At 53.7% G+C, this 13,037-nt stretch overlaps 1 protein-coding gene across 1 annotated transcript; it reads left to right on the top strand.

The window, feature by feature from the left end:
• Positions 1-1,774: 1,774 nt before the first annotated feature.
• Positions 1,775-12,555, top strand: TMX2 (thioredoxin related transmembrane protein 2). Its single transcript, XM_038764325.1, has 8 exons — positions 1,775-1,984; positions 7,707-7,767; positions 8,280-8,393; positions 9,149-9,225; positions 9,424-9,530; positions 9,703-9,768; positions 10,748-10,877; positions 11,638-12,555. The coding sequence occupies exons 1-8, from the start codon at positions 1,796-1,798 to the stop codon at positions 11,782-11,784; spliced, it is 891 nt and encodes a 296-aa protein (XP_038620253.1). The 5' UTR covers positions 1,775-1,795; the 3' UTR covers positions 11,785-12,555.
• The last annotated feature ends 482 nt before the right edge of the window (positions 12,556-13,037 follow it).

Consider the following 13,037-nt stretch of genomic DNA (forward strand, 5'->3'; position numbering starts at 1 on the left):
CATAATAAGCACTTAATAAATGACATTATTACTATAGAGAAGCAGCGTGGCTCAGTGGAAAGAGCACGGCCTTTGGGAGTCAGAGGTCATGGGTTCAAATCCTGTATGTAGGTTTGTACAGATTTATTACTCTATTTTACTTGTACATATTTACTATTCTATTTTATTTTATTTTGTTAATATGTTTTGTTTTGTTGTCTGTCTCCCCGTTCTAGACTATAAGCCGTTGTTGGGTAGGGACCGTCTCTATATGTTGCCAAATTGTAATTCCCAAGCACACAGTAAGCGCTCAATAAATACAATTGAATGAATGAATGAAATCCCGGCTCTGCCACTTGTCAGCTGTGTGAACTTGGGGCAAGTCCCTTCACTTCTCTGGTCCTCAGTTCCCTCATCTGTAAAATCGGGATGAAGACTGTGAGCCCTATGTGGGTCAACCTGATCACCTTGTAACCTCCCCAGCGCTTAGAACAGAGTTTTGCACATAGTAAGCGCTTAATAAATGCCATCACTATTATTATTATTATTATTATTCTCTGGGCCTCAGTTCCCTCATCTGTAAAATGGGGATTTTAGACTGTGAGCCCACTGTTGGGTAGGGACTGTCTCTATGTGTTGCCAATTTGTACTTCCCAAGCGCTTAGTACAGTGCTCTGCACATAGTAAGCGCTCAATAAATACGATTGATTGATTGACTGTGAGCCGCCCTGTGGGACAACCTGATCACCTTGTAACCTCCCCAGCGCTTAGAACAGTGCTTTGCACATAGTAAACGCTTAATAAATTCCATTATTATTATTAAGTTGGCAACATCCAGAGATGGTCCCTACCCACCAACGGGCTCCCAGTCTAGAGGGGGGCCAAGCTCTTAGTACGGTACTCTGCACACAGTAAGTGCTCAATAAATACGACTGAATGAATGAAAGGGGGGAGGCAGACAACAAAACAAAACATAGAGACGGGTCAAAATCGTCAGAACAAATAGAATTAAAGCAAGATGCACACCATTCACAAAACAAATAGAATAGTAAATATGTACAAGTAAAACAGAGTAATAAATCTGTACAGATGTATTACTTCTAGACTGTGAGCCGGCTGTTGGGTAGGGACCGTCTCTATATGTGGCCAACTTGTACTTCCCAAGCGCTTAGTACAGAGCTCTGCACACAGTAAGCGCTCAATAAATACGATTGAATGAATGAATGAATATATAAAGGAGCTGAGATGCGGGGAAGGAGGTGGGGGGGAGGAGGAGGACCTCGGGGGGGGGGCGGGCCGCCGCGGCACTGGCCAATCAGCGGCGACTTTTGGGAGCGGGTTGCTGCGGCGCTGGCCAATCATCAGCGACTACTGGGAGGGGGCGAGCCGCCGCGGCGCCGGCCAATCAGCGGCGACTTCTGGGGTCGGGCGGCCCCAGCGCCGACCAATCAGTGGCGAGCTCTCGGGGGGGGGGTCGGCCGTTGAGGCGTTGGCCAATCAGCGGCGACTTCTGGGGGCGGGCTGCTGCGGCGCTGGCCAATCATCAGCGACTACTGGGGAAGGGCGAGCCGCCGCGGCGCCGGCCAATCAGAGCGGTGAGTTCTGGGGGGGGCGGGCCGCCGCGGCGCCGGCCAATCAGCGGCGACTTCTTGGGTCGGGCGGCCGTGGCGCCGGCCAATCAGAGCGGTGAGTTCTGGGGGGGCGGGCCGCTGCGGCGCCGGCCAATCAGCGGCGACTTCCGGCGCGGGGCTGAGGGGACGACGACGACGACGAGGAGGAGGAGGACGGCTGAGGGGGAGGGAAGGAAGGGGGGAAGATGGCGGTGCTGGCGCCGCTGCTGGCGCTGCTGTACTCGGTGCCGCGGCTGTCGCGATGGCTGGCGCGGCCCTACTACCTGCTGTCGGCGCTGCTGGCCGCCGCCTTCCTGCTCGTGCGGAAGCTGCCGCCGCTCTGCCTGCACCTCCCCACCCAGAGGGAGGACCGGAACCCCTGCGACTTCGACTGGGTGGGTCACACAACACACACAAACACACACACACACACAATCCTCATCATCATCATCATCATCATAATGGCTCCTCACCATCGTAATTATGATGATGACATTGATTCAGCGCTTACTGTGTGCGCTGTAAGCGCTGGGGAGGTTACAGGGTCATCACATTGTTCCACGTGGGGCTCCCACTCTTCGTCCCCATTCGACAGATGAGGGAACTGAGGCCCAGAGAATAGTAATAATAATGGTATTAGGCGCTTACTATGTGCCCAGCACCGTTGTAAGCGCTGGGGAGGTTACAAGGTGATCAGGTTGTCCCCCGTGGGGCTCCCAGTCTTCATCCCCATTTGACAGATGAGGGAACTGAGGCCCAGAGAATAATAATAATAATGGTATTAGGCGCATACTGTGTGCCCAGCACCGTTGTAAGCGCTGGGGAGGTTACAAGGTCATCACACTGTCCCACTTTGGGCTCCCAGTCTTCATCCCCATTTGACAGATGAGAGAGCTGAGGCACAGAGAATAATAATAATAATGGTATTAAGCGCTTACCGTGTGCCCAGCACCGATCTAAGCGCTGGGGAGGTTACAAGGTCATCCTACTGTCCCACGTGGGGCTCCCAGTCTTCATCCCCATTTGACAGATGAGGGAACTGAGGCACAGAGAATAGTAATAATAATGGTATTAGGGGCTTACTATGTGCCCAGCACCGTTGTAAGTGCTGGGGAGGTTACAAGGTCATCCCACTGTCCCACGTGGGGCTGCCAGTCTTCATCCCCATTTGACAGATGAGGGAACTGAGGCACAGAGAATAATAATAATAATAATGGTATAAGGCGCTTACTATGTGCCCAGCACCATTGTAAGCGCCGGGGAGGTTACAAGGTCATCCCACTGTCCCACTTTGGGCTCCCAGTCTTCATCCCCATTTGACAGATGAGGGAACTGAGGCCCGGAGAATGATAATAATAATGGTATTAGGCGCTTACTGTGTGCCCAGCACCGTTGTAAGTGCCGGGGAGGTTACAAGGTCATCCCACTGTCCCACGTGGGGCTCCCAGTTTTCATCCCCATTTGACAGATGAGGGAACTGAGGCCCGGAGAATGATGATAATAATGGTATTCGGCGCTTACTATGTGCCCAGCACCGTTCTAAGCGCTGGGGAGATTACAAGGTGATGAGGTTGTCCCACGGGGGGCTCACAATCTTCATCCCCATTTTACAGATGAAGGAATTGAGGCCTGGAGAAGAAGAATAATAATGGTATTTGTTAGGTGCTTACTATGTGCCCAGCACTGTTCTAAGCGCTGGGTTGACAGATGAGGGAACTGAGGCCCAGAGAGTAATAATAAGAATAGTGATGGTATTTGTCAAGCACTTACTATGTGTCCAGCACCGTTCTAAGCGCTAGGGAGGTTACAAGGTCATCGGGTTGTCCCACATGGGGCTTCCAGTGTTCTTCCCCATTTTACAGATGAGGGAACTGAGGCACAGAAAATAATAACGGTAATGATGATGGTATTTGTTAGGCGTTTGCTACGTGCCAAGCGCTGTTCAAAGCGCTGGGGGAGATACAAGGTCATCGCACTGTCCCACGTGGGGCTCCCAGTCTTCATCCCCATTTTACAGATGAGGGAACTGAGGCCCAGAGAATAACAATAAGAATAATGATGGTATGTGTTAAGCGCTTACTCTGTTCCCAACGCCGTTCTAAGCGCTGGGGAGGTTACAAGGTGATCAGGTTGTCCCATGTGGGGCTTCCAGTCTTCATCCCCATTTTACATATGAGGGAACTGAGGCCCAGAGAATAATAATAAAAATAATGATGGTATTTGTTAAGCGCTTATTATGTGCCAAGCACCGTTTTCAGCGCTGGGGGAGATACAAGGTCATCACATTGTCCCACGTGGGGCTCACAGTCTTCATCCCCATTTTACAGATGAGGGAACTGAGGCCCAGAGAATAATAATAATAATGGTATTTGTTAAGTGCTTCCTATGTGCCAAGCACCATTCTAAGCACTGGGGAGGTTTACAAGGTCATTAGGTTGTCCCATGTGGGGCTTCCAGTCTTCATCCCCATTTTACAGATTGTTTTCTGTGAGCCTGCTGTTGGGTAGGGACTGTCTCTATGTGTTGCCAACTTGTACTTCCCAAGCGCTTAGTACAGTGCTCTGCACACAGTAAGTGCTCAATAAATATGATTGATTGACTGATTTACAGATGAGGGAACTGAGGTCCAGAGAATAAGAATAATGATGGTATTTGTTAAGCGCTTAGTATGTGCCAAGCCCTGTTCTAAGCACTGGGTGGGATTCAAGGTCATCAAGTTGACCCATGTGTGGCTCACAGTCTTCATCCCCATTTTACAGATGAGGGAACCAAGGCACAGAGAATAATAATGGTGGCATTTGTTAAGCACTTACTACGTATCAAGCACTGTTTAAGTGCTGGGGTAGATACAAGGTGATCAGGTTGTCCCATGTGGGGCTCACGGTGTGAATCCCTATTTTACAGATGAGGTCACTGAGGCATGGAGAAGTGAAGTGACTGGCCCAAGGTCACACAGCTGACAAGTGGCAGAGCCGGGATTTGAACCTGTGACCTCTGACTCCAAGGCCCGGGTTCTTTCCAGTGAGCCATGCTGCCCGTGGTGGTGTTTGTTAAGCGTTTACTATGTTCTAAGAACTGGGGAGGATACAAGGTGATCAGGTTGTCCCCCATGGGGCTCACAGTCTTCATCCCCATTTTACAGATGAGGTCACTGAGGCACAGAGAATAATAATGACGATGGCATGCTGTGTACCAAGCACTGGGGTAGATACAAGGTGATCAGGTTGTCCCCCGTGGGGCTCCCAGTCTTCATCCCCATTTTACAGAGGAGAGAACTGAGGCCCAAAGAATAATAATGATGATGGTATTTGTTAAGTGCTTACTGTGTGTGAAGCACTGTTCTAAGCGCTGGGTGAGATACAGCGGGATCAGGTTGACCCACGTGGGGCTCCCGGTCTTCATCCCCATTTTACAGATGAGGTCACTGAGGCCCAGAGAAGTTAAGTGACTGGCCCAAGGTCACACAGCTGACAAGGGGCAGAGCCGGGATTTGAACCCGTGACCTCTGACTCCAAGGCCCGGGCTCTTTCCACTGAGCCACGCTGCCCATGATGGTGTTAAGCGCCTACTACGTGCCATGCACTGTTTTAAGCACTGGGGTAGATGCAAGGTCATCAGGTTGTCCCCTGTGGGGTGCATAGGCTTCATCCCCATTTTACAGATGAGGTCACTGAGGCACAGAGAATAATAATCATGATGACATTTGTTAACCCCTTACTCTGCGCAAAGCCCTGTTCTAAGCCCTGGGTGGGGGGGGGGGGGGGGGGTTTACAAGGTCAACTGGTTGACCCACGTGTGGCTCACAGTCTTCATCTCCATTTTACAGATGAGGTCACTGAGGCCCAGAGAAGTAAAGTGACTTGCCCAAAGTCACACAACTGACAATTGGCGGAGCCGGGATTTGAACCCACAACCTCTGATTCCAAGGCCCAGGCTCTTTCCACTGAGCCACGCTGCCCATGATGGTGTTTGTTAAGCGCTTACTATGGGCGAAACACTGTTCTAAGCTCTGGGAGGGGGGGGAATACAAGGTCATCAGGTTATCCCCCGTGGGGCTCAAAGGTTTCATCCCCATTTTACAGATGAGGGAACTGAGGCACAGAGAAGTGAAGTGACTTGCCCAAGGTCACACAGCTGACAATTGGCAGAGCTGGGATTTGAACCCATGACTTCTGACTCCAAGGCCCGGGCTCTTTCCACTGAGCCACGCTGCCCATGGTGGTGTTTGTTAAGCGCTCACTATGTGCCAAGCACTGTTCTAAGCCCTGGGGGTAGATACAAGGTCATCAGGTTGTCCCATTTGGGGCTCACGGGCTTCATCCCCATTTTACAGATGAGGTTACTGAGGCCCAGAGAAGTGAAGTGACTTGCCCAAATATCACCTCAACCTGGGCAAGCTCCTCTTTGTGGGCCCGGGGTGCGTCCATTCTGTTGTGATAGTCGCCTCTCACCATTCATTAATTCATTCATTCATTCATTGTCGTATTTATTGAGCGCTTACTGTGTGCAGGGCGCTATACTAAGCACTTGGGAAAGTACAATTCGGTTACAGATAGAGACAATCCCTGCCCAACAACAGGCTCACGGTGCCCTGCACACAGTAATAATAATAATAATCGTATTTATTGAGCGCTTATTGTGTGCAGAGCACTGTTCTAAGCACTTGGAAGAGTACAATATAACAATAAACAGTGACATTCCCTGCCCGCAGCGAGCTCACAGTCTAGAGGGGGAGGCAGACATTCGTTCATTCAGTCATATTTATTGAGCACTTACTGTGTGCAGAGCACTGTACTAAGCGCTTGGGACAGTACAAGAACAGATACATTCCTTACCCGCAGGGAGCTCACAGTCTAAAGGGGGAGACAGACACTAATTCTTTCATTGTCGTATTTATTGAGCACTTACTGTGTGCAGAGCACTGTACTAAGCGCCTGGGAAAGTGCAATACTGCAATAACGAGAAAATGCCAATAATGAGCTCACAGTCGGGGGCCGGGGGGGAAACAGACACCAGTACAGGTAAACAAGCATCGATATAAATAAATAGAATTACAGGTATACACATAAGTGCTGTGGGGAATAAGCGCTCAATAAATACGATTGAATGAATGAATCCCACGTCAGATCGCCGCTCCCCAAACCTGCTAGTCTCCTCCTGATGAGAGGCTGGAGGGCAAGGGGGATCCCAAGGTCACATATCAATCAATCATTTATTGAGCCCTGACTGCGTGTGGAGGACTGTACTAAGCGCTTGAAAGAGTCCAGAATGACAGAGTTGGAGGGCACATTCCCTGCCTACAAGGAACTTACAGGCCAGAGGGGGGGAGACAGACATTACAATAAATTATGGACATAAATGCCACGGGGCTGAGGGTGGGGTGAATAATGGATACAAATCCAAGTGCTAGGGCGATGCAGACGGGAGTGGAAGATGAGCCCGCTGTTGGGTAGGGACCGGCTCTATATGTTGCCAACTTGGACTTCCCACTTCCTCTTAAGTGGGCACCGTAGAACCGTCGGCCTTCTCTGCCCGTTTTACCGTCGGTGGAGTTACCTTCAAATTCAAAGGACCGGTACAAAAGACCGAGACTGGCAAGGGGCAGAGCCGGGTTTAGAATCCGGGTCCTCTGACTCGCGGGCCCCTGCTCTTTCCACTAGCCCAAACTGTCTCTCCGGGGGGCGGGGAAGGTAGCGATGCTGCCTGTCGTGCCCCTAAAGCTTTGGAGGTGAAGCTGAGGGCTTTTCCCCCAGTGCCAGTTCCAGGAGAGCAACGCACCCCCAAGTTCTCTGGACCGTAAGCTCAACGTGGGAATGTGCCTACCGACCGTTAGATTGGACTCTTCCCAAAGTGCTGAATCCAGGGCTCTGAACACAGTGAGCCTCAGTAAGTCCCGTTGATTTATTGGTTTGAATCGGAGGTCAGGTTACCGGGTGGTACTTCTGTTCCCAGGACTTAAATCAGGACCATTTCCTCCCAGTCCAAAGTGCCTGACCCGTTTGGAATCCAGTTGGCTCTTACGTGTGCCTGGAGAAGGTCCGCTGTTGTTTGGTCCCGGTGCTCGACTCGACTTCCGCTCTGTTTTCCTCGGACTCAACCCCCTTGATTTTCTTTCAGCGGGAGGTGGAGATCTTGATGTTCCTCAGCGCCATCGTAATGATGAAGAACCGTCGATCCAGTAAGTCTTAGCAATTGGGTTAATTCTTCACTGTAATTATATCTGTAAAGCGCTCATTCAGTTCCAAGCACTGTGCCAAGCGCTGGGGTAGATATAAGTCCTCCGCATGGGGCTCACTGAGTGGGAGGGAGGAGAGGTCTTGAATCCCCTTTTGCGGATGAAGGAACCGAGGCACCGGGGCTTGCCCGAGGTCACACCGCAGAAAGGTGGCGGGTGGGATTGGCACCCGGGTCCCCTGACTCCCCTGACTCTGTGCATTCGGCCACACTGCTTCCCGGGATTTGGAGGGCTGAGCCGCCCGGCGTCATGGCGTTACACCCCCCCTTCCCTCCGGAGTGGAAAGGATGCCCTGACCGCCCACCATTGATCGATCGATGGGTTGCCTCCGGGGGCTCGGGGAGATGGCGGTCTTCCTCTGGCCGAGGGCTACTCCAAAGCCGGGGCGGGCGGCGGGGAGCGGACGTTGGAGCGGCCGCAGCCTCGCCCTGACGGCTCTGCCGCCGTTGTGTCAGTCACCGTCGAGCAGCACATCGGCAACATCTTCATGTTCAGCAAAGTGGCCAACGCCATCCTCTTCTTCCGCCTGGACATCCGCCTGGGCCTGCTCTACGTCACCCTCTGCGTAGGTGAGGAACCGGCGGCGGCCTCCGCCTTCAGCTCGGAGGCTCCCTCGGAAAGCCAGCTCAGAAGCCCCATCCATTTTCCTTCCTCCCGCTCTAGACTGTAAGCTCGCTGCGGGCAGGGAACGTGTCTGTTATGCCCGTTGTTGGATAGGGTCCGCCTCTATATGTTGCCAGCTTGTACCTCCCAAGCACTTAGTACAGCGCTCTGCACACAGTAAGCGCTCAACAAATACGATTGAGTGAATGAGTGAATATTATACTCTCCCAAGCGCTCGAATACAGTGCTGTGCACAGAGGAAGCGCTTGGTAAATACGATCGACTGATCCCAGCTCTGCCACATGTCTGCTGTGTGACCTTAGGCAAGTCACTTCACTTCCCTGAGCCTCAGTTACCTCATCTGTAAAATGGGGATTAAGGCTGGGAGCCCCACGTGGGACAACCTGCTCACGTTGCATTCCCCCCCCAGTGCTTAGAACAGTGGTTTGCACATAGTAAGCGCTTAAGAAATGCCATCATTATTATTATTATTATAATCCCTCTCCTTTGAAAAAGAGGGTGGGAGTCTTGGGGGTTCCAAGAACGCTTAGATCTCCACATGCTCACCAAGGTTAGCCGTCGCTCTGCATCTCCAACCCCGTGAGGGGTCTTGAGGCAGCCGAGACCCCCAATCTGGGCAGGGAGCACTTTCCTTGTTGCGGGGAAGGGGGGTCTCTCCCATGGTGGCTGTGGGGGTCAGCCTTCCTCTTTCTGTGTTCAGTATTTCTGATGACCTGCAAGCCCCCCCTCTACATGGGCCCCGAGTACATAAAGTATTTCAACGACAAGACGATTGATGTGAGTTGCCCGTGCCCGTCTCCGTGTCTCATCCCGGGATCGGGGTGGGTGGGCGATCGCGCTCCGCCTTCTCCAAGAAGGAGCACGCGGGGCGGGGGGGGGCCCCACAGGTGAACGGGGACGACGAGGCCGGGGGGGGGGGGACGTGGGGCTCCCGGGGCGCGGCCCAGCCGACCGAGCCCTCCGTCCGTGCCGCAGGAGGAGCTGGAGCGGGACAGACGGGTGACGTGGATCGTGGAATTCTTCGCCAACTGGTCCAACGAGTGCCAGTCGTTCGCTCCCATCTACGCCGACCTCTCTCTCAAGTGAGTCGGGCGACCCTCGCGCTCCGTCCGTCGTCCGGCATCTCCACGAGGGGTGCGTGACGGGACGTTTTTCGCCCTGAGCCGCGGAAACCCACCCCACCCGGTGCCCTCGGGACGCGGCCCTCACCGGCCCCGTCACGGACGGTAGCGAGATGGTCCCTTCCTTCCCCAGGTACAACTGTGCCGGACTGAACTTCGGGAAGGTGGACGTGGGGCGCTACCCGGACGTCAGCACGCGGTAAGTCGGGGCCGGGGCCCGGCCGGAGACCGCGAGCCGGCGGCCGGGGAGAGACAAGCGAGGAATGGCACGGGAGAGGCCGGGGGTGGGGGACGAGGAGGCCAAAGGGCAGGCGGCATCAGGCGTGGCAAGCGTTAAACGTGGTGCCACAACAGGGGTGCTCTCTGTTCTGTACTGGCTTTTTCAGTCTCTCACACACAGAGAAGCAGCGTGGCTCAGTGGGAAGAGCCCGGGCTTGGGAGTCAGAGGTCCTGAGTTCAAATCCCAGCTCCTCCCGCTGTCAGCTGTGTGACTTTGGGCAAGTCACTTCACTTCCCTGGGCCTCACTTCCCTCATCTGTAAAATGGGGATGAAGACTGCGAGCCCCACGGGGGACAACCTGATCACCTTGTATCCCCACCAGCGCTTAGAACGGTGCTTTGCACATAATAAGCGCTTAACAAATGCCATCATTATTATTATTATTCTATACTGGCTTTTTCAGTCTCTCATCCACGTGTGAATGTCACGCATGCATTGTCTTCAAATGCGGACACACATTTCAAGTATACCAGCGTGGCTCAGTGGAAAGAGCCCGGGCTTTGGTGTCAAGAGGTCATGGGTTCGAATCGCGGCTCTGCCATTTGTCAGCTGTGTGACCTTGGGCAAGCCACTTAACTTCTCTGTGCCTCGGTTACCTCACCTGTAAAATGGGGATTAAGGCTGTGAGCCCCACGTGGAACAACCTGATCACCTTGTATCCCCCCCCAGCACTTAGAACAGTGCTTGGCACATAGCAAGCACTTAACAAATACCATCATTATTGTTAGTATGCGTGAATGTCACGCATGTGTTGTCTTCAAATGCAAAGGACACACATTTCAAGCATACATATGAATATACACACACAGGTTTGCGGGGGGCTTGAATAGAGGAAGGCTGAGCAGGTTGCTCTGAGGAGAGATTTTGGACCTGGGCTCCCTCCCCTCCCTTTCTGCAGGTACAAAGTGAGCACGTCGCCCCTCACCAAACAGCTGCCCACCCTGATCCTGTTTCAGGGCGGTAAGGAGGTGCTGCGGAGGCCGCAGATCGACAAGAAGGGAAGAGCCGTGTCCTGGACCTTCTCCGAGGTAAGGGAATGACCGGGGTGGAGGCCCTGGGAGCCGCCGGGAAAAGGCCTGAAGCCGCCTGGCCTAGTGGAAAGAGCCCGGGCCCCTGGGTTCTAATATCAGCCTGCTGGGTGCCCTTGGGCAAGTCACTAAACGTCCCTGTGGTGCCTCAGTTACCTCATCTGTCAAATGGGGATTAAGTCAATCAATCAATCAATCGTATTTATTGAGCGCTTACTGTGTGCAGAGCACTGTACTAAGCGCTTGGGAAGTACAAGCTGGCAACATATAGAGACAGTCCCTACCCAACAGTGGGCGCACAGTCTAGAAGGGTGGGGGGGGGGGTGGTTCCAGCTGTGAGCTCCGTGCGGGGCGGGGACTGGGTCCAACTTGCTAAACTAGTATCTGCCCCAGCGCTTAGAGCTGTGCTTGACACACAGTAAGCACTTAACAGATACCATTTAAAAAAGAAAAGCGGGGCAGGGGGAACACCCGAGAGAGACTTGGAACCAAATCTCGGAAGAGAGGTTGCCCTCATCTTCCCCGCACACCACCCCCCGCCTCCCCCCTTCCGTCGATTGATGACTGGATCGGCTGACTCTGGGGTTCAGAGCGATGGCTGCCTCCGTCTGGCCTAGGGCCGGTCCCCGAAGCGGGGGGGCAGCGGGACGGGGCAGCCCTTCTCCCCGTTCCCGGGTTAGCCTCCCGAGGGCAGGCCCGGCACTCAGGGTTCCCCGGCGGAGACGCCCTCCTCCAGCGGCCCACGCCTCTCGTCCCTCAGGAGAACGTGATCCGAGAGTTCAACCTGAACGAACTGTACCAGCGGGCCAAGAAGCAGGCGAAGTCCCGAGACGAGGCCCCCGAAGAGCCACCCGAACCCCCGGCCACCGCCACTCTTCCCCCCGGCGAGACCAAGAAAGACAAATGAGGCCCCCGTCCCCGTCCCGTCGTTCCCGACGCCACCAGGCCTCCTCTCTGACGGGGGCCCGCCCGCCCAGGGACTGCATGCCTTCTCACGGGCTACTGCTTGTTGTTATTTATGTGTAACTCCCTGCTCGTGGACTAGCCAGGGGTGGACTCGGCTCGCCGGGGGACCGGGCCGGCAGGTCCAGGGAGAGGAGGAGGAGGAGGAGTGGCCGTCCGTTGGGTCCGGGAGCCATTTGGAGGAAGAGGTCGTGACCGAACACCGTCCCCCAGCCGCCCCCAGTCCAGGCCGCCCGTTCCCCTCTTAAGGAGAACGAGGGTTTTCTTCTTCTTCATCGTGGCGGTTTTCAGGCCCGTGCCATCTGAGGCTATTCAAGCAGCAGCAGCCATCGTCCGGTCGGAGGCTGGTTTTCCTGGCCCTCACTGCCTTTGACCTTGAAAACGGCTTATCCTGTTCACTGAAGGAAGGGGCCTCCTCCCGAGTACTTGCCAAACTCCCCTGCCCTTCTCCCCTCCTCCCCCCACTAAGGTCTTCGCTCAGGACGGTGTAGCGACGACGATGATGATGGCGGGACAGAGCGAACCTTTTAGCACGAATAACTCACTTTTAGCACTCCCTTGCCCTTTTGGGAGGAGGGGGACCGAGGCCTCCTGGCCCTGTTGCGGGGGTGAGGTGGAAGAAGGGGAGCCTTGAGCTAGGGCTCCCGGAAAACTCCCACTAACTTCCCTCCCATTCCTGGTAGTTTTCAGGAATAAAGGAACAACCCTGCCCTGGCCGGTGTGTGATTGTGTGCCGAGTTGGGACGGTGGAGCAGGGGAGGGATCTATTGGAAAGAGGATTTGGGGAGAAAGCCAGCTCCCAACCCGGAAAGCAATCGATTCATTCAATCATTTATTGAGCACCTAAGTGCAGAGCACTGTACTAAGCACTTGGAAGTGTACAGTAGATCCTGAAATTGATTCATTTGTTTAATAAGCACCTACTGTGTGCAGAGCGCTGTACTAAACACTTAGGAGAGTACAATGTAACAAACACACATTCCCTGCCCACAGTGAGCTTACAATCGAGAGAGGGAGGCGGACATTAAATATAAAATCAATTACGGATATGTACGGAAGTCCTGGGGAGCTGGAAGGAGGGGAGGAACTATGGGAGCGAGTCGGGGCGATGCCGAAGGGAGAGGGAGAATCTTCCGCTTGTGGAGCTTTAGCTATCAATGGTATGTATTGAGTCCTTATTCATTCAATCATGTTTAC

This window comes from Tachyglossus aculeatus, chromosome 22 (genome assembly GCF_015852505.1).
Source record: "Tachyglossus aculeatus isolate mTacAcu1 chromosome 22, mTacAcu1.pri, whole genome shotgun sequence".
Lineage (NCBI taxonomy): Eukaryota > Metazoa > Chordata > Mammalia > Monotremata > Tachyglossidae > Tachyglossus > Tachyglossus aculeatus.

Bases quoted from the DNA above. Each gene is read 5' to 3' on its own strand.
- TMX2 (XM_038764325.1), top strand. From the start codon at position 1,796: ATGGCGGTGCTGGCGCCGCTGCTGGCGCTGCTGTACTCGGTGCCGCGG. The intron at 8,394-9,148 runs GTGAGGAACCGG...TTCTGTGTTCAG, and splicing joins CTACGTCACCCTCTGCGTAG to TATTTCTGATGACCTGCAAG. The intron at 10,878-11,637 runs GTAAGGGAATGA...CTCGTCCCTCAG, and splicing joins TGTCCTGGACCTTCTCCGAG to GAGAACGTGATCCGAGAGTT.